The sequence below is a fragment of the Culicoides brevitarsis genome, chromosome 2 (assembly GCF_036172545.1).
Source record: "Culicoides brevitarsis isolate CSIRO-B50_1 chromosome 2, AGI_CSIRO_Cbre_v1, whole genome shotgun sequence".
Taxonomy (NCBI): Eukaryota; Metazoa; Arthropoda; class Insecta; order Diptera; family Ceratopogonidae; genus Culicoides; species Culicoides brevitarsis.
In genome coordinates this window covers 30,702,637-30,723,682 of record NC_087086.1, presented here as the reverse complement: position 1 = coordinate 30,723,682, position 21,046 = coordinate 30,702,637, and the positions used below count along the sequence as shown (strand labels likewise).

The 21,046-nt window shown below is 33.0% G+C and overlaps 4 protein-coding genes across 4 annotated transcripts; 3 read left to right on the top strand and 1 right to left on the bottom strand.

The window, feature by feature from the left end:
- The first annotated feature begins 1,459 nt into the window (after positions 1-1,459).
- Positions 1,460-6,133, top strand: LOC134830780 (adenosine deaminase AGSA-like). The gene is made up of 3 exons (XM_063844359.1): positions 1,460-1,581; positions 3,804-4,969; positions 5,679-6,133. Exons 2-3 carry the CDS (start codon positions 3,833-3,835, stop codon positions 6,108-6,110), a joined length of 1,569 nt encoding a protein of 522 aa, XP_063700429.1. The 5' UTR covers positions 1,460-1,581; positions 3,804-3,832; the 3' UTR covers positions 6,111-6,133.
- Positions 2,221-3,766, top strand: LOC134828934 (adenosine deaminase 2-like). The gene has a single exon (XM_063841923.1). The coding sequence runs from the start codon at positions 2,246-2,248 to the stop codon at positions 3,764-3,766; it is 1,521 nt and encodes a 506-aa protein (XP_063697993.1). The 5' UTR covers positions 2,221-2,245.
- An 85-nt stretch (positions 6,134-6,218) lies between the features above and the next one.
- On the bottom strand, positions 6,219-14,400 carry LOC134828933 (titin-like). The gene is made up of 5 exons (XM_063841922.1): positions 13,824-14,400; positions 9,284-13,759; positions 7,253-9,105; positions 6,349-6,531; positions 6,219-6,293 (listed from the first exon to the last, which is right to left on the bottom strand). The coding sequence occupies exons 1-5, from the start codon at positions 14,398-14,400 to the stop codon at positions 6,219-6,221; spliced, it is 7,164 nt and encodes a 2,387-aa protein (XP_063697992.1).
- Positions 14,401-18,381: 3,981 nt separating this feature from the next.
- Positions 18,382-20,095, top strand: LOC134832196 (adenosine deaminase AGSA-like). Its single transcript, XM_063846153.1, has one exon. The coding sequence runs from the start codon at positions 18,428-18,430 to the stop codon at positions 19,892-19,894; it is 1,467 nt and encodes a 488-aa protein (XP_063702223.1). The 5' UTR covers positions 18,382-18,427; the 3' UTR covers positions 19,895-20,095.
- Positions 20,096-21,046: the final 951 nt, after the last annotated feature.

Here is a 21,046-nt window from a genome sequence, read left to right as displayed (position 1 = left end):
CTTATTCATAACAATAATTTAATGAATTTTTTTTTATTTTTATTATTTACTAAAACACAACATTTCACTATTGTTCCGTTGTATTGTTTGCAAATCTCCAGCATTTCAGGGCAAAAAAGTAATGAACGAACATGCCAAGTGCAATTCACTGTTATTTTAACTGAATGGACGTTGCACGAGGCAAGAGCAGAAAAAGGAATTAACGAACCGAAAACTCGCACCAAAAAAATAAAGAGTTGAGAAGAAGTAAATAAACAAAAGTTTGAGCGAACGAGTAGTTAAAAGTATTGAATCACGTTGCGAAATTCTAATCTTTCATCGTTTACTTGTGTATTTTGGAGAATCGTTTCAAATGGGATTTAAATCCATAAAATTGCTGGTCCACGTATTTCGCAAGTGGTTTTTGATGGGACATGAGAGTGCATGATTTTTTTATCGCATCACAGATCGATTAATTTGAAGTTTGTTATGCGGATTTTTTGATAGATGTTGGAGTTTTTAATTAAATCAATGGATTTTAATGTTTTAGCAAATTTTGTAAGTTTTTGGTTAATTTTAATTATAAACCGTTATCAATAATTCCAAAATTAAATTTTTTATTTAATTATTTTTTAAAAAATTATTATTTTTTACAAAAAAAAAAAAATAAATTAAAAAAAATATAAAATAATTAAAAATAAATAAAATTATTTTATAAATTTTTATTTTATTTTAATTTATTTTTAATTAATTTTATTTTATTAAATTTTTTAATATTTAATTTTTTTCATTTTATTTTTTTTAAATTTTTTTATAAATAAAAATAATTTTATTTATTTTTAATTATAATTATTTTATAATTTTTTTTAAATTTATTTTTTTAGTAAAAAATTTATTTAATTAATCAACCAAAAATTTGGACCCATAATTTTTTCTCTGAACAACTTTTTTTTTTAATTTAAATTAAATTTAATATTTATTCATTATTTAATAAAAAATTTTAAAACAAATTATTAATTAATAAAAAAAAGAATTTTTAAAAATATTTTTTGTAAACTTATAATAAAATTATTTTTTTATGAAAATTATCCAAAAAATTAAATTCCTAAAAATTTTTGACACTTGTCAAAATTTTAACTGTTAAAATTTTAAACTTTTTAATTAAAAATTCCGAAAATTGAATCAAAAAATTTCATAACTGATCAAAAAGTCAATGAAATTTACAAAATATTGAATTTCCTTATCAGTCAACACCCGAAAAAAAAAACAAAAACATTAAAAACAAACAGACACGTGCCCCTTAAACGCCCCTTTCATTCATAATATTTACAATTGATATCTCCAGTGACACATTTCTTTCCTAATTTTTCTGACCAGACACTGATAAGAAATCTCTCTCACTCGTTCGCTCGTGCTTCAAAAACATCTGCTGTGTAACGGCATTACCGAAAATCAAATTCTCTGTTGTTAATCTGAATAAAAATGAACAGTTTAATAATTTTTTTCTGCTCTTAACTTTCTCAGTTACGAACGGGCGGTCATCTGAGATGCACGAAAAAGAATAAAATAAAATAAAAACGCGAAGAAATTCATTGAAAAAAGGTAATTTAAGCTTAAAAGCTGATTTTTGAGACAAAAAAATTGAAACAATTTTAAGTTTATCGAAAAAGAAATGCAAAAATTTACAATTTTTCAAGGATTAGCATTTTTTCGACTCAATTGCTTCAATTTTTTTGCCTTTATTTTCTGTTCATTTCCTCGTTGTCACGATTAGAGAACAACAATGGAGTCACGTTCGTTCGGTGGAAAATGTAAGGAAACGACAGAAAGTGCAGAGGAGTAGAGTGAAATGTAAATAAAAGTGGTTTTAATCAATAAAAATTCAGTCATTCGTAAGCGAAAGCAGCAATTCCAGTCTGTGGCATTCACTTGAATCGGAATTAAATTAATGAATGACGAACGTTGTGCCTTGTCGTGCATCGCATTGCCTGCTGCGTCGTCTCTCATGCATTTAAAAAGCCATTTAAGAGACGTTGTTGTGGAATTAATGCACGAGAATTGGATGAGAGTCGTCGAGAAATTGAGAGAAGGAACAAGACAACCGCAATATTGATGCAATTCATTTGTCTGATTACTCGTAGCAGCAGCTGAAAAATGCGAAAATAACAGTTGTCTTCTGTTAAATTTGATTTTTTTGTGTCATAAAAATCTTATACAAGAGCAACCCTTCCATCTGCCGTCGCAGTTAACGATTTTCCGTGACACCATGAGACGAGCTTTTTGTCTATTTTTGACTTTTATCTCCTTGGGAGGTACTTGCTGGTCATCCAACCCGCGAATTTCCTTCGAAAAATACGTCGAAGCGCGATGGGATCTCTTGACATCCGAAGATCGCATCTACTTGGGACACGATTTGACCCTCACGCAAGACGAAAAAGATTTTGATAAAATTCTCATGAAGTACAAAGACCACGAAATTAACGAAGGATTTTTAGCTCCAGGCAATTTCACGGGGGCGCGACATTTTTTTCACGTTTTGGACCGAATAAACAGCTCAAAAGTGTTTCAGTTGATCCGAAAAATGCCCAAAGGAGGAGTTTTGCATGCACATGACACAGCTTTGTTAAGCACGGATTGCCTGATGAAGTTCCTCGAGTGGGAAAATTTATTCATGTGCGATAAAAATGACGGTTCAGCGATAAATTTTTGGTTTGCCAAGGCAGCTGATGCCATTAAAAAACCTTGCGAGGGGTCAGCATGGCAAAAATTTGACAAATCCAATATCAGAAGGTTACGAGAAGCTTTTACGCTGTACACACAATCGCCGGATACGAAATATACCGATATTCAAGTCGTGTGGCGTGAATTTCTGAACAAATTTTTCGCAATTGAGGGCCTTGTTGGTTACGTGGAGGTCTGGAAAGAGTATTTTATGCGAACTTTAATCGAATTTCAAGAAGATGGCGTTCAATATTTAGAATTTCGGGGATTATTACCGCCTGTGTATGACTTGGATGGCAATTTTTTGTCCAAAATCGAGATCGCTGAAGCTTATAACAAAGTCCTGCAAGAATTTTTGAAGGCAAATCCCTCGTTCATCGGAGCCAAGTTCATTTACGCTCCTCTAAGACTGGTTCCTGCAGCTGAAATTGCAAATTACAGAGAAACTTTCGTCAAATTGAAGCAAAAATTACCGAATTTCATTGCGGGATTTGATTTAGTTGGTCCGGAAGACACGAATTTCCCCCTAAAAACGTTCGTTGAAGAGCTTTCCAAGTTTCCGGCAGACACAAATTTCTTCTTTCACGCTGGCGAGACCAACTGGAATGGAATTGACGTCGACGAGAATCTCGTAGATGCAATTTTGCTCGGGACAAAGCGAATCGGGCACGGATATGCGATCGTTAAGCATCCAAAACTCCTGGCAGAAGTCAAAAAACGTGGAATCGCCATCGAAATTTGTCCAATTTCGAATCAAGTGCTGAAATTGGTGGCAGATCACAGAAATCATCCGGCGGCGATACTTTTTAGCGATGATTATCCGGTAGTTGTGAGTTCAGATGACCCCTCGTTGTGGCAAGCAACGCCGCTGAGTCATGATTTTTATGTGGCTTTTATGGGAATTGCGAGTGCAAATGCGAATTTACGCTTTTTGAAGAAGTTGGCTTTGAATTCTTTGAGATTTAGTGCCATGAATGACAAAGAAATGAAAGTTGCTCTCGAAAAATGGGCTGAAAAGTGGCATTCTTTCGTTCGGGAAGCTATAAAAGAACATAAATCGCAATAAAAATTAAAATTTTTTCTTTTTTTTTTTGTATTTTCAGTTAAAAACTCACCATTGGCTGTCATAAAAATGTTCATCTTCCTGATTTTCACGATAATTTTGCCACAAAAGTCCTTCACAAGTCTCCTTCCGACACGATATCCTACTTTAATCGAGGTTCAAGGTCGTCCAACTCCGCTAGAATATGACACGTTACGCAAAAATTTCTTCCTGGAGCAAAAAAATCGCTACTTGGGCGCCGATTTGACACTTTCACCACAAGAAGAACGCGTCAATGACATCATAATGCGTCTCAAACGTCAAGAACTGACCTACGGATTCTCGAATCCGGGCAATTTTTCAGGAGCTGTGCATATTTTTCAGTCATTCGAACGCATTGATAACTCATCCTTGTTTAAAATTCTGCGAAAAATGCCAAAAGGCGGCGTTTTGCATGCACATGACACCGCCTTGTTAAGCACTGCGAAGGTCATCGAGTTCACATATCGCGAAAATTTGTGGATTCTCGGAGATTTGGATGAAAATTCGGACAAACTGCCAAAATTTTTGTTCGCTTTAAGCAAACCTCAAGCTGAAAACGGGCTTGAATGGCAAAGCGTGGCTGATCTTCGTCTCGCCAAAGGTTCAGAAGTGTTCGACAAGGAGCTTCATGACATCTTAAGCTTATATTCAAGTGACTCTTCCATCGAAAATCGTGACATAAATTACGTGTGGCGGCGTTTCAAGTCGATTTTCAGTGTTCTCGGAGGAATTGTTTGTTATGACGAGGTTTGGAAGGCATATTTTTATCAAGCGTTACAGGAATTTTTAGACGATGGCGTGCAATATCTCGAATTTCGTGGATTACTTCCGGCTGTTTATGCAATAAATGGCACGATTTACTCGCCGGAACAAGTTGTCGAGCTTTATGTTGAAGTTTTAGAAAAATTCAAAAGAGAACATCCGACGTTTATTAACTCGAAATTCATTTTTGCTCCGCCGCGGGCAGCTACAGACGAACAATTTGACAAGGATCTCGGGATTTTGAACGAATTAAGGCTGAAATTTGGAAATTTTGTTGTTGGATTTGATCTTGTGGGTCAAGAAGATGCTGGGAGACCCTTGAAGGACTTTGCTCATAAATTGCTGAGACTGCCGCAAGATATTAAATTTTTCTTTCATGCTGGGGAGACGAATTGGAATGGCATGGCAACGGATGAAAATTTAGTAAGTTTAATTTTTAATTTTTTTTTCATAATTTTTTTTAAACAAAAAGTTTAAAATTTTATGAGGCAAAATATAAAAGAAGGATAAAAATTCGTAAAATTAAAATTTTTTTAAACTAAAGTTTATTTTAATTTTTTTTTTACTTTTCCGAAAATCCAAGGAGGGAATAATGGAATAATTTTTTTTGAAATAATTTTTCCATAATTTTTCTTTAGATTTAATTTTTTTCACAAATTTTCTTCTCCTAAAGTTTATTTAAAATATTTTTTTTTAAATAATATTTTAAAATATTTTTTTTTTTAATTTTTTAAAATATTTTTTTTTTAATTTTTTTTTTGAAAATATTTTTTTTTTAAATTTTTAAAAAAATTTTTAATATTTTTTTTATTTTTTTAAATTTTTAAAAATTTTTTTTAAATTTTTAAAATTTTTTTTTAAATTTTTTTTAAATTTTTTTAAAATTTATTAATTTTTTTTTTTAAATATTTTTTAAAAAAAAATTTTTAGAAAAAAAATACGAATTAAATATTATCTTTCAGAATTTTTTGACTTTTAGATTTTTTTAGACAAATTTTTTTCTTTAAATGTTTTGAATTTTTCATAAAAATGTAAAAATTAAAAAAAAATTAAACTTTTTTTTTATCTTGCCCTTCATTTCAAAAAAAAAATTCTTGAGACAAAAAATTAAAATAAATAAAATTTTTTTCAGGTCGACGCTATTTTGATAGGAACTAAACGCATCGGACACGGATTTGCCATCACAAAAAACCCAAAAATTCTGGAAGCCATCAAAACCGAAAATATTTGCATCGAAGTCAATCCCGTTTCAAATCAAGTCCTCAAACTCGTTGATGACTTCAGAAATCACCCAGCAGCTCTTTTATTCGCCGACAATTATCCCGTTGTGATTTCCAGTGACGATCCCTCGTTTTGGCGAACAACTCCTCTAAGTCACGATTTTTACATTGCCTTCATCGGCATCAGTTCCGCCCACAGCGACTTGCGTTTCCTGGAGAAACTCGTGAAAAATTCCATCGAATACAGCTCATTAAGTGCCAATGAGAGACAGAACGCTGAAAGCAAATGGCGAGCGGAATGGGAAAAATGGCTCAAATGGGTGATTGACAACTACGAAACATGATTCGGAATAAAAAAAATTTTTTTTCAGTGCATGTCTAGTTTTATTTATGGAACGTGCTTCCAAAAAGCTTGATTGACGTCAATTTTTTTTTCGACAAACTTGTTGCTTCTATTTCTTGCCGTGTTTGGGCTTTGGTGAACCATTGGTTGGGTTGTTTGCACTTTTGATGCGCTTGACAACGTGCTAAAACGGTAAAATTGTCAATATTGTCACGAAAAATGAGGAGGGGAAAAGTCACCTTTGGTAAAATTCGCATGATGCTTGTGTCGATTTGGACAGGCAAAGTTCGTTGTCGCATGATTGACAGCAAGGGGAAACGAACGTCGTCGGATTCGGGGCTGCTTGGTTTGCTGTCTGATGATTTTTTGTTGTCTCCTTGGAATTTTGGGATTGGTTGGATTACGATTTTCTTCCTTTTTTCCTAAAAAATTTAAAAAATTTAGGTGAAATTTAAGGCTGTTATGACTTAAGATTTAAACTTAACGCAACTTAAGCGATTTAAACTTTAACTTAAGGGACTTAAGGGAAAATTTTTTGTATGAACTTAAGAATTTTTATCCTGAACGAACGTAAACTTAAAATATTTTATGAATTTTAAAGCCATTTTAAGTAATTTTTTGACTTAAAATCTTTAAGTTCCGTTAAGTTCACACAAAAAGTGACGTTGAAAAAAATTTTTGACTTAAAAGGTTAAGTTAAACCCTTAAGTTTGAAAAAAAAATTAAAAAGCCGAAAAAACTTTTTTTTTAGTTTGTAAATTTTAAAGTAGAGCTAAAAAATATTTTTAAGTCAAAAGTAACTTAATTAAAATTCATTTTAATTTGACTTAAGTTGAATGTTAAGCCAAAACTTAACTTAGAAAATTTTTTTAAAAATTTTTAAAAATATATTTTTTTATAAATTTGGTTTAAAAGCCAACAAATGCTAATTGACTTAAACTTAACCTTAAGTCAACAGCCTTTTAAGTCAATTTTATTAAATTTTAAGTCACTTAAGTTAATGACTTAAGCTTTTGCAGCACAAAAATTAAGTTTTCAATAAGACTTAAGTGACTTTTATTTAAACTTAAGTCTCATAAGTTGCTTTAAGTTTAAGTCAAAAGATTTTTCGACCTGATTTTCATTAAAATACTTGAAATTTACCTCATTTTTCTCATCATTCCCTTCTTTAACATTAATCGCCGTTTGAACCTCATCCACAGTTTCATCTTCTTCAACATCCTCAACGTCAGTTTTCTCTTTTTCATCTTCCTCATCCAAATTTTGCTCCTTTTTCTTCCCATTCGAGCCTGTAGAAACCGATTTCGCTGACAAATCTTCCTCCGGAGTGGATGTTTTTTGAAACGCATTTTCTCTTTGCAACAACGAACGTCTCGCTGCAGTATCGTACTTATCAACATTCAAACTATAATACGACATTTTCTTATTTCTAAATGCCGCACCACGACTTTCCTCCGAAGCACTACTTTCCGACGACTTTTCCGGCGACTCTGATGATTTTCGCTCGACATTAATTTGAATAACTTGCGTCGCCTCGTATTCCGCTTCTTCATCGAGGCTCATTTGATGATCTTCGGTCAAAGCATTTCGCTTAAAACGTCCTTTTGTGTTACGTGAAAGTTTATTTTGGAGATTTGCGATGCGATCTCGACTTTCGTCCTCGATGTCGTCTGAAATATTTCCGTGTTGTTCAACGAATTCATCCAAAGATTCCGTAATGGCGGCATTTCCGATGGAATATTCGTTCAAAATTCGTCGGGCGTTGTTATTGGCGACTTTTGTGCTCGCCGAAGCGGTTGTCGATTCACTATCTGTCGATGTGATGGTTTCCAATGCGGTTATAATTCGATCCTCAATCGACTCAACAGCTTTATTGGGGTCAAAATAATCGGAATCGGCGATGGAAAAACTGGATGCCATCATTTTTTGTCGAATATTTCCCGGGTAAAAGTCATCAAACTGATCTTCGTCTTCAACATCGCGATCACTGCCGTATGCCGTGTCATTCGTATCACTCATACTCTGTCCGTGGATCTTGTCGAGATACTGCTGTTGATAAATCGAGGCATGATGGAAGGGATTGAACGAGTCAGAGTCATCTGGCGGCTGAACTACAGACATTGACGTGTACAAGCGACGTCTTCTGGGGGTTGTTTCAAGTGCTTTTAACTCATCAAGCATTTCATCATCGTTAAAACTCTTCTTCTCACCTTCAACTGGCGGTTTTTTGAGTTGATCGCCATTTTTGTTGATATGCCCGAGCACCACAACGTCACTATCTGACGTCTTTGCGCCCGTATCGAGTCGTTTTTCGATGATAAATGTCTTATTCAGCTCCGATCCGTCACTCGATTTATGAATTACGAAAGTTTCGTTCAGTTTTCGCTCCTCTTCGGGCTCTTCAACGATCGTTCCAACGACAACATCGTCACTTTCGGTGCTGAAAGTCTTGTTAAATTCCTTACTTAGCATCCCGCGAGACGTTGTAGGACGTGCCAACTCCTTATATTCCTCCAAAACTTGAATTTCAGCTTCTTTTGTTTCAGTTTCCGGCGTTAAACTTTCCGGCAAGTGAATGACAGTCCGATCAGTTGCAGTACTTGGAGCGGAAGAATCTGAATCGGCGATTTTGCCCCAAACGATTTCGTCGCTGTCCATCGTTGTGGTTCGACGAGTCGTGAACGAGGCATTGGGAACGTTGTCGTTTTCCGTGCTGGATGAGGAACCTTCTTTGGAGGAACTGGAATTGGTGGTTGTAGTTGATTTTGGATTCACGCCGGAGCTGTAACTGCCTGTTGAACTAACACGAGAGTCTAGTTGGAGTTCTTTCTTTTTTAAGCTGTAATATTCTTCCTCTAAGAGGCTTTTGTCGTGAGTGGAAGTGTCGAAACTGACAATTTCTGAGACTTCGTCCTCGATTTCGGGGGTTTTGACGCGTGGAAGGGACTCGTAATCGTCTTGAAGGGAAGTTTCAGGTTCAAAATTGGTTTCATTTTCTTCAGGATTTGAAATTTCACGATTTTTTTCTTCAATTTTTGAGTCTAAAGTTGATTTTTCATCATCTTCAATGGACTTTTTGATCAGTTTTTGGTTCATTTTCAACTTTTTCTTTAGTTGCAGCTTCTGAATTTTCATTATTTTGTATTTTTCGTTCGATTAAAATTGGAATTGAACTTTGTGATTCGAGATTTTGACTGCCAGAACCCTTTTTAGCATCAGCACTTGAACTTGATTTTTTAAGTTTTCCGGATTTCTTCTCGTTTTCGGTTGAAAATGAGTCTTGTGACATAGTTTTGGATTTGCCGCCTCTCGTGCTGATAGGAATTTTTGAGTTGAATGGTTTTTTCTCTTGTTGAGTTTCGTCGTTTTTAACTTCTGTCACAGTTTCTGCTTGTTTTTCATCAATTTCTGTGGCTTTTGGGTCATTTTCTTCGTCGTCAGTTTTTTTAGTTGATGATTTTTTGTTTGCAAATCGTCCTTTGAAGCTTGCTTGAATCTTTTTTGCTGCTTCTTGTACTTCAGGATCGTTCAAGTCGATGTCGATTTCTTCCTCGTCTTTTGGTTTTTCGTCAGTTTTTTCGTTATTTTCGGTTTTGATGTCGATTGTCTCCAAAGTTGAGTCATTTTCGATGATGGCGGGGTCCATGAGGACTTTAGCGACTTCTGAATCGTCAATTTTGGGGCTTGGTTGAGTAAGGGTTGTTACTTCTTTTGTTTTAATTGGATTTTCAACAGCTTCGGGTTTAATTTCTTTTGGTTCATTGGGTTCTTTTCCAGGTTCGTCAGTTGGGACTTCGGGAAAATTGATCTCTGTAAGTTCTTTTTCGTTGATTTCAGTAGTTTTTGGTTGAGTTTCTTCATTTTCAGGATCTTTTTTGACGTTTTTGTCAATAGTTGATGGTTCAGAATCAATTTTTTGAGTAGTTAATTTATCACCTTCTGCAGATTTCACTTCAGTTTTTGATGAATTTTTGTCTTCAGAATTTTGTTTTTCCATATTTTGAGCCTCTGAACTGTTAAAATTTTCATTTTTAGCCGAGTCTTCTTCAACTTTTGTTGAATCTTTTACCTCAGGAACTTCTTTTTCAATATTTTCATTCTTTGAATCTTCAGATTTTTCACTTTTTTGTGATTCGGAATCAATTTTTGTAGATTTTTCAACTTCAGAAGCTTCTGTTTTAATATTTTCAACCTTTAAATCAGTAGATTTGTTACTTTTTTCAGATTTTTCCTCTTCAAGAGGTTCATTTTTATCATTTTCGTCTTTTAATATATCAGGATTTTCATTTTCTGTGGAGTCAATTTGACTTTTTTCAACTTCAAGAGTTTCTGACTCATCATTTTTATCTCTAACTGACTCTTCTTCGACCTTTAATTGATCTTTTTGAACTTTTTCTTGCATCTTAGACTCACTTTTATCAGTTTCATCAACACTTTTTTCAAGAATTTGCTCATTAGGGTCAACTTTAGCTTCAAAAACTTCTTTTTCGACTTCGGAATCGTCATTTTTCTCCAAAATTGTTGCTTCTTCCTTTGATTTCTCTTCATTTTCTTGCGTTTCAGGACATTTATACATTTTCTTTTGCACACAAATCGGTTCCTTGACTTCAACTTTCTTCTGTATGAATTCTGGTTCATCAACTTCTTCCTGATTTTCATCAATTTTCATCGATTTTTTCTCATCCGACACCTCAGTAACGGAAACTTTTGATGCAATCGAGTCCAAACTATCTTGCAACGGCTCATTTTGATGATCAATTCGACTATCTGTGGTTAACGAATCAATTGACATCTCGTCCTCGTCATTTACTGAAGGAACTAATTCAACATTTGTTGACTTGAGTTTCATCTCGTCGGTTTTATTTTGATCTTTTTGTTCGTCTGATTGGTTGAGAAAAATATCTGAACTCGAATCCAAGAGATTTTCTTTCTCAAAATCAGATTTTTCGTCATTTTTAGTTGAATTTTCATCATCAACCGCTGTTTCTTGCACATTTACGACTTTTACTTCGAATTCTGGTTCATCCACGCCTTCGTCAATGCTGTCATTTCTCGGAGTGCTGCTAAAATTAACTTTTTCCGCATCTTGATGCACATTCAGTTCGATGACTTTTTCATCGGAATCATCAAAAGTGCTTTTATTCGAGTGATGCGGGTCAGTTTCAAGTGCCGCGATTAATGTTTCACTCACATGAGTGTCGCTGTCTTGATGATGAATCTTCTCTTCTGCAGTTTTTGGTGCTTTTTCATCGTCATTCGCCTCGGAACTCTTCTTTTTCTTGTGAAAACGGAAGAATCTTTGGATACTCATGGCAGCAGAAGTCATTTGTTGAACCACCTGAGGGTCAGAAAGGTCCAAAACTGACACAGTTCTCAGTTGAGTCTTTAATTCGCGAAGTTGTTGCTCGATTCGGTGCTTTCGATAGACTCGTTGAATCCTCATCGCAGCGGAAATTTGTTCCTTTGTCGGATTTTCAAAGTCAAATGAGACTTGTTGATTTTCTGCGTGTTGAACGACGAGTTCAGGTTCAGATTTTGAAGATGTATCTGAAGATTCTTTACGATTTTTCAGTTCTTTTCGCGTTTTGTAGCCTTTAAAGTTCTTTTGGATCATTACAGCAGCATTTTGGGCGTCAATGTTCTCAGAATCGAACGTTGAACCTTTTGACAAAGTCTTATTTTGTCCAATTTCTTCAGGGTTTTTGTCTTCAATTTTTCTTTGTTTCAATTCCTCACGCGTTTTATGTCCTCTAAAGCCAGCTTGGATCTTTGAAGCAGCGATTTCAAGTTCAGATTCGTCAGGTTTTTGGTCTTCTTTGGGAGTTTCTTCAACTTTTTCTTCAGTTTTCTCTTTAGTTTCATCTGTTGGAGGTTCGTCGTCCTCTTTTGGAGTTGCGGATTTGGATTTCGGGCGTAAACTTCTGCCTCGGAAGCTTGCTTGGATTTTTTGGGCAGCTGCTTGTACTTCGGGATCGTTTAAGTCAATGTCAATTTCTTCTTCTTCTGGCTGAGTAGAGGTTTCAGGTTCTTTTGTGGGTTCTGAATTTTCGATTTGAGGGGTACATGGGGCAGTTGGGGGTTCCGGAGTTTCTTCAGGAGTGTCATTGGAACGGTTTTCAGTATTTTCGGCGTCATTTCGGGGTTTTTGAAGTTCATCCTTCGTTTCGTCTGGAGAAATTTGTTCAGAATTTTTAGTTTTTTCATCATTTGTCGAAGTTTTGACATCTTTTTCAATTTTTTCTGATTCGATTTTATCTTTTTCATCAGTTTTCTGAACTTTTTCATCACTTTTTTCAACTTTTTCATCAGATTTCTCAACTTTTTCATTTATTTTTTCATCAACGACACCATCTTTGATCTCTTTTGTGCTCTCAAGATCTTCAGAATCTCCATTTTTGTTCAAGTTTTCATCTTTTTCCAAAGATTTTTCATCCGAATTGTCCTTTGCTTCTCCAACAGATTCTTCTTTTTCATCATTTTGAAGTAAATTCAAGTCTTTTCTAGTTTTGTATCCCTTGTAATGCTTTTGAATCGAAATTGCAGCTGCCTCTGCTTCAATATTCTGTTCAGGCAAGTCCGAATTTTCATTTTCTTCGTTAGTTTTATCTTCTGTTTCGTCATTTTCTTTGCCTTTCAAGTCCTTGCGTGTCTTGTAACCTTTGTAATTTTTCTGAATTGTAACTGCTGCTAATTGAACATCATCTGAAATGAGATTTTCATCGTCATTTTTGTCTTTTTCCTTTGAGGAATCCTCCAAAACTTCGGATTTTGAGTCGTTTTCATCATTTTTAGCCTCAATTAGTTGCTCTGGCTTCGATTTTTCTTCGTTATTTTGACCATTTTCAGTTTCAATCGCATTTTCTGTCTTTTCAGGTTCTTCAGTTTTTGTCTCAGTTTGTTCAATATCATCATTTGACGTCAAACTCTTCTCATTTTCTGCTTTATCATCACCATTTTTGCTATTTTCATCCGTTTTTAAGTCATTTTCTTTAACTTTTGTATCTTTTTCATCAATTTCTTGCGTCTTTTCCACATTTTTTGCCTCATTTCCTTCCAAATTCGCTTCTGTATCATCATTTCCCTTTTCAGCGAGCTCTTTTCTCACTTTATGTCCCTTAAAAAGTGCTTGAATCTTCTCCGCCGCTTCATTCATCGTCGCAATATTCCCTTTGTCATCATCACTTTTGTCACTTTTCTCCGTCATTATCTTCTCCGCTGCACTACTGAACTTTTCTCTCAATTCCTTCCTCACATGGAACCCTCGATACACCTTTTGAATAGCCACTGCTGCATTTTGAAGCTCTTCCGTGAACTCAAAACTCTCATTATACTCGACAACTTCCTCAAATTTCTCATCTTCTTGCAGAACAACGGCTTGCTTTTCTGTTAATTTACTTTCCAAGGTCTTTCGGTACTTTTTTCGTGCCAAATATCCGCGAGCGACCCTTTGAAGTGTCAATGCCGCTGTTAGGACATGCATGCTGGATGAAGTAACGGTCAACAAGGAGTCATCTTTTGCTGTTGAATCGTTCCTTGGAAGCTGAACAACGTCAGAATTTTCATTTTTAACCATTTTTTGAGCAGTTTTCATCGCATTTTCATCCAAAAATCCTGAATCCGAGACTTTTAGTTGATGAGAATCGTCACGCACTACAAAAAATATCAAAAATTCATTAGAAATTTATTTTTAATTATTTCTTACGAAATTACTTACTTCGCTTCCGTTCCAGGAATCTCTTCACATATCGCTGAATTTTAATTGCCGCCATATTTAGTAACCATCTTCCATCATTTTCGCCCGATTCTTCGTCAAGTTGGTCGAATGTCGTGGCTTCACTTATTTTGCGTGGCCCCTTTCCACTACCGATGCTCTGTGCGGTAGGTCGTGCCTCGTTATACTTCGCTTTGCTGCTTGTTGACGTCGTCGCAAGGTCGTTGCCTGACAACTTTCGTCCATCGATTTTTTTCTTGCCCGTCGAAATCGATGAACTCGGCTCGAACGTTTGAACTTTCATCTTTGACCTGCGAATTTCCTGACTTCTGCCGCGTCGCAAACTCGAGCGAGTTTTCCGGTCGTCACGCAATTCGAGACTTTTTGACGTGATTGCGGGCGGCGGACACGAAAATCTTTCGTAATTTTTATTCAAATGTCCGTCACGTTTTCGGATCAACGATTCGAAATAACGCGCTGCAAATTCGTAAATATTCGCGGGATTTTCCCGGAGAATCTCTTTGGTGAGATCTTTCATGATGTTTGGGAGTTCAGGCGGGATTCTGGGTGAGGTCGCCATTTTTTTGTTAAATTTTTTCTTTGGAAAACGTCTTTGACGAGGAACGTTTCTTGTGTAACTGAAGAAAAATCGAAGGAAAATTAAATCGATGCAAGTTACTATGGAAGCGCGCCAAGCCACAACACACTGGCAGTAATTGTTGATGTGGTTACTCCCCTCAAGGAATGCAAAAAAGTAAAAAAAAGCGCAACAGGTGGAAAAACAAACACCTGTTAAAGCAAAATAATAGTCACGTGTTTGTTGTTAGGTAACGAAAAAAACAAAGAAATAACGGCAATTCACACTTTTTTATTGAAAAAAAAAAATATTTCTGGTTTTTTTCATTTGTGGCAATCAATTCAAAAGTTAATTAAGTTATTATTATTCAAATAAAGTGATTACGGTTTACATTTCATTAACAATTTTTTTTCGCCGCCACAGCAATTTTTTAAAATATTTTTTTTTTGACAGACGAAAAAAGGATTAAAATTGTTTGTTTTTTTTTGCATGAGGTCAGGATTTAATTTGAGGCCTAATTCGATGCATTTTTTTTATAGCAAATAAATTTAATAACAATTCATCAAATTCATGAAAAAAAATTTTTTTCGTAATTGCAGTTTACACACGATGAAGTTGATTGGAACGTAATTTAATTGTTTTTTATTTTTCACAGCAATTAAGGAGATTTTTTTTATTGAATTTTTATAAACATTTTTTTGGATTTGGAGAAACATATTTTATTTATTATTTAGCCAAATAAAAATCAAAAGTCCAATGCTCATTTTAAAAGTAAAAAAATTCATTGAACATAATAAAAAAAAAACTTGAAGATTTCATAAAAAATTACCGTTTTTTGGTAAAATTTCATAATTTTTAGAAGTTTAAATTTTTTTTATTATCAATTTTTTTCGATAAAGTCGATACAAACAGTTAAATAAATTTTCTTCCAAAAACTCTAAAATTATTTTTCAAAATTTTTTAAAAGTTAAATTTTATGAAATTTTTTTTTTTTAATTTTTAATATAAAATACTCTAAGATCAATTTTGATGTATCAAATCTCAATGTAGATGCCATAAAAACAACTTAAGTATTCATTAATGACCAAAAATTATTGAAATTTTGTCATTTTGTATGAAAAAGTATTTTAAAACTTTTTCGGCTTAAAACTTTTAAATTTTTGAATTTTTTTACTAAGAAATTTTTATGCAATATTATTATTATTTTTCTGCCAAACCTTGGAAAAATATTATTTTTTTATTATTTACATATTTTGTAAAAAAAATAACCAAAATATTGCTATAAAATCGGATGTATTGTAAACATTGCATCAAAAGACGAAATTGCATAAAACGGATTTCCGGACTATATTTAAATTTTCATTAGAAGTTATTGTTTTAAAAAAATTAAAATTGTATAAAAAAGAGTTTTTAAAAATTTTTTTCGGCAGTAAGGTTTTAAAAATAAAAATAACTAAAAAAAATAAAATATTTGCAGACAATTTAAAAAATTTTATTTAAATAAAAATTTAAAAAATGATGCTTTTTTTCTTTCTTATCAATTCTTGACCAATAACGTCAAAATACGGAAGAAATCAAAGTTGAGTCAAAGGTGAGTCACAATAAGGACTTTTTCGCTCAAAAATTTGTGTATAAAAGGCTTACTTAACAAGCTTAGAGATCAGATCAGTTAAAAAAATCAATCAAAATAGTCATAAAATTTCTATTTCTATTTCGACTTCTAAAACTATGGCAGAAAAAGCGAAAAAATTAATTTCTGATTATTTTCAAAAACCATCTAAATTTAAAAATGACTTACAAAAAAACATGAAAATTCATCTAAGTGATCTAGTCAAAGATCATCCAAACAGCAGAAAATGCAAACACTGCACGAAATTTATCTTAAAAGAAAATTTGAGAGAACATTATCTGCAGAATCATAAACCATTAAAATGTGACGATTGTGGAAAAGTTTACTACAATACTAGATCATTTTATAATCACAAGAGACAACACAAGCAACTGAAATTTACTTGTGATTTGTGTGGAATGAGCACTTTTTGGAAATATGGTTTGAAGAATCACATGCAAAATATTCATCTAAAAAATAATTCCAGAATTCAGTGTGAATACTGTGACAAAATGTTAACTACAAAAAGCATGAAACAACACATTCGGTTCGTACACGAAAACAATTACAAATTGAAATGTGACATTTGCAAAAAAGGGTTTCGTTGTTCAAGAGACTTGCGAGATCATCTTGCTCTTAAACACTTAGAACAAGAACTTTACAAATGCTCAATTTGTGATAAAATTTCTACGACTAAAGTAAATTTACAAACTCACGTTAGAAATATGCATTAATTCTACCTACTTTTTTTTTAAATAAAAAAAATTAATTTAAGTCCAAGTTGTTTTTTTTACAAGTTTTCATATAAATTTTTCTTTCTACTAAAAAATACGTCGTAAATTAGGGGGGTCTTTAAATTCCGACGGTTTTCGATCATAAGGGGGATGGATGTCAAAAAATGTCCTTTTTATCCGACGCCGTAAAGAGATGGCGCCATATCGAGTATCTAAAATGTAAGAAATATTTAAACTTTTAGTACATTTTAGACCTAAATTCTTTTGAAAATGATCAAAGTTTCCGTTAAAATCAGCTCAAAATTCAATATTTTCATAAATTTTGAAATTTTTAGTGAAAAATCAGTTTGTAAAGAAAAATATTCATCCTTTAAAATTTTTAAATTTGAGGTTTTGAAGAAATTTACCATTTTAACGTTGCAATGTATAAATACTTTAATTTACAAAAATTTTTAAAAATATTGAAATTCTTAAAATTATAAAAATTTATTAAATTATAAAAAATTGTAAAGTTATAAAAAATTATAAATTTATAAAAATATATAAAATTATCACATTTTATAAAGTTACCGTAATCTACATAATACAATACAATAATGTTTTATTTTTTCGACTTAATGAGATGAAACTTATACATAATTTTATAAACTTTAAAAGGGACTCTACAAGGCACAGATTTTAACAGTAAAGGATATCACAACAGATAGACTACTTACATCTACATAATGCTAAGAGAAAAAAAACCGTTAAAATTCAAATGAAACGAAAAAATGTAGATAAATTAAGAGAAGGCTAATTTTTAAATATTTTTTTTTAAACAAATTTTAGTTGTATTTTTAAATGTTTATGACACAAAGATGATAATTTTAAAATAAAAATATATAAAAGTACAAAATTAGTTGAAATTTCAAATATTTTAGTTAAAAATTTTCAAAAATTAGAATTTGAAACAAAAAAATGTTAAGAGAACGAATTTTGACTTCCATTTTCGTTAAGAGAACAGATTTTTAAATTCTCTTAGCATTATGTAGATTACGGTATATAAAATTTACCTAATTTAATTTTTATTTTTAAATTGAAAATTATTCGTTAATTTTTTTTTTTCGTTCAAAAAAATTCAAAATTTCTACAAAATACATAAAAAAATATTTGAGATTTCGATAATTTTTTCAAATCAATATTTAAGCTATTTAAGCTAATTAATTAAACTTATTTTAGAGAATTAACATCAGTAACGAAATAAATCACTTCACTTCATAAAATTCAACGTCTTTTGCATCAATGAACTACATTTAGTACTCATTCCCCTTTTTTATTAATTCATGTTCCATTCATAGAACACTCGTTCGTCTATTTATTCGCTATCTTCCTCACAAGACAAGTACTAAAAAAAAAAATCAAGACAACTACAAAAGTAATTCTACACGTTACTCCATTCAATAGATTCAACAAGTTATCGCCCGAACAACGGTTATATTTATCGCGAACATGTGTGCGTCGTTCGTTGCCAACAACAAAGGAGATTCGCGTACCGTATCGCGTACTTAAACGCGAGTAGACCGGTAGTAGTATTATTTTTTATTTCATGGAATAAAATTGTAAACAGTGAATGTGATTCAGTTAGTGTCATTCCAGCGTTCAGTTCGACAAGTTCAAGTTTCTAAATAATAATAAATTTCCAAAAAAAATGTCACGTCCCAGTTATGAAAATTTCGTCGCGGAACGAGAATCAATCCTAGCTGAGGAAGCTAAACGTTATCTTGGCTCCGATTTGGAATTATCTCCCAAAGAAAAAGTTGTGAACGAGATTTTAAAACGTGAGAAAAATTTAGAGCTCGTGAAGGGATTTGCGGATCCGGGATCTTTTGCTCCAGCAAAACACTTTTTTGACGCCTTAGACGATGTGAAAGCCTCAAAAGTGTTTAAAATCCTCCGAAAAATGCCAAAATTCGGCGTTTTGCATTGCCACGATACAGCCTTGCTCAGCACTGATAAGATTGTGGCCTTCACTTATCGCGCTAATCTCTGGATTTGTGGCGATTTGTTCACGAGTGTTCCACGTTTTTTGTTTTCGCGCGAAAAACCTGCCGATGGTAGCTGGGTAAAAGTGGCGGACGAGCGAGAGAAATTTGGCGCCACTCGATATGATGCCGCCATGCGATCACTTTTTACGCTTTACGCGCCTGACGCGGTGCAAAAATATCGCGACATTAACGCCATGTGGTCAAAGTTTATGGAGCTCTTTGCTGCCTTGGACCCGATTGTGGGGTACGTTGAGATATGGAAAGATTACTATTACGAAACTTTGAAGGAGTTTTATGAAGATGGCGTTCAATATTTGGAGTTCCGAGGACTGTTACCTGAACTCTACGACCTTGACGGGAATAAATACGAAGCTCTCGACATCGCTGGGATGTACGTTGAAGTCCTTGAAAAATTCAAAGCGGAAAATCCAGGATTTGTGGGCTCAAAATTTATCTATGCTCCTTTGCGATTTGCTGATAATGCAGTTTTTGAGAGATATTTGCAGACATATCGCGCGTTAAAAGCGAAATTTCCCGATTTTATCGCAGGATTCGATTTGGTTGGGCAAGAAGACACCGCATTTCCACTTAAGGGCTTCGCCGATCACTGGTTGAAAGACGGACATGGCATTCCTTGCATTTTTCACGCTGGCGAAACGAACTGGAATGGAATGGACACCGACGAAAACTTAGTTGATGCGATTCTTTTGGGAACGAAACGTATCGGACATGGCTTTGCCGCTGTCAAACATCCACGAGTCTTGGAGGAGCTCAAAAAACGTGACATTTGTGTGGAAGTTAATCCAGTGTCGAATCAAGTACTGAAATTAGTTGATGATTATAGAAATCATCCAGCGGCGATACTTTTCAGTGATAATTATCCCGTGGTAGTGTCGAGTGATGATCCCTCGTTTTGGGAAGCGACCCCGTTGAGTCACGATTTTTACATGGCTTTCGTTGGAATTGCTTCGAAACACGCCGATCTAAAGTTTTTGAAGAAATTGGCGATGAATTCGATTAAATACAGTTCGTTAAGTGACACAGAACAAAAAGAGGGAACCAAAAAGTGGCAAGAAGCATGGGATAAATTTTTGGATGACGTAATCGAGGCCGATAAGAAAGGCCTGTAATCGATAATTAAGTTCAAAATGAGGCAACGAAACGTACTTAATATATTTTTGTATTTTTTTTTATCAGATAAAGATTTTTTTTATTCGGAACAATAAATTTTGATATTGAAGCAACACGTGATACTTTATGTGACTTTATCTTTTCCGATTCATTCCCGGATTTCAAAATAATACCTAAATAAATTAAATAAAAAATTAATTCGTGAAGTATTTTGCTTGGTTTGGATTAATTGGAATAAATGAAAATTTTTTGATGGTCCATGTTCTCATCTATCCTCGTCATGAAACTAAAAAAAAATAAAAAAAAATATTTATTAATAAATTTCAAAATAATTATGGTTCCCTTAACACAGGAATTTTGTGATTAAATCCAGAGACAAAAACAAAAATAAACAAAAAAAATTGTAATTATAACTAAAATTAGCTTAATTGACATTTTCAATTTAATGTTTTCCAGTTTTATTATTTTTTTAATGGAAAAATTTTATTTTTCATAGAAACAAACAAGTGAGAAGAGAGCGGCAAAATGAGTTAATTATTATTATAAATTTGTTTGTCAATGAATACGATTAATAAAATAATTGGTGTGGTGACACCCGAAGTGGCAATAATAAATGAAAATATACCTGGGAGACTGTCAATTTGATAATGCAAATTAATTTTTTTTTTTTGTATTTTGCTCGTTTAAATTTTGTGTGTTATATTTTTCGGGTGTTGCGATGTGCGAGAGAGAATTTTTCGTGCAAATATTTGAAAAGTATTTTAATTTATTGTTTGAACAATTTTTTGATGGTGATGGTGAATTCTCGCAATTTTTTGGCTTTTTTATAAGAAGATGATTTTGAGATGATGGAAGAAAATTTTGAAAATTTAAAAATTATTTTTATTTTTTGATTAAAAAAGATTTTTTTTTTCTTTTAAAAAAATAAACATTCTTTTCAACACTTAAATATTTAAAATTAATTATAATTTATTTTTTTTTTTTGTTTTGAAATGTAACTGAAGATTACTGAATTTTTTTAAATTTTGATACTTAAGTTCTAATTTTGAGAAAAAAAGTAATTATTAACTTCGATATCGCGTGAATCATATCAGAACCTTTTAATTTCGTAATGCCTGAAAATTTGTATAAATATTAAATTTTCACGATTT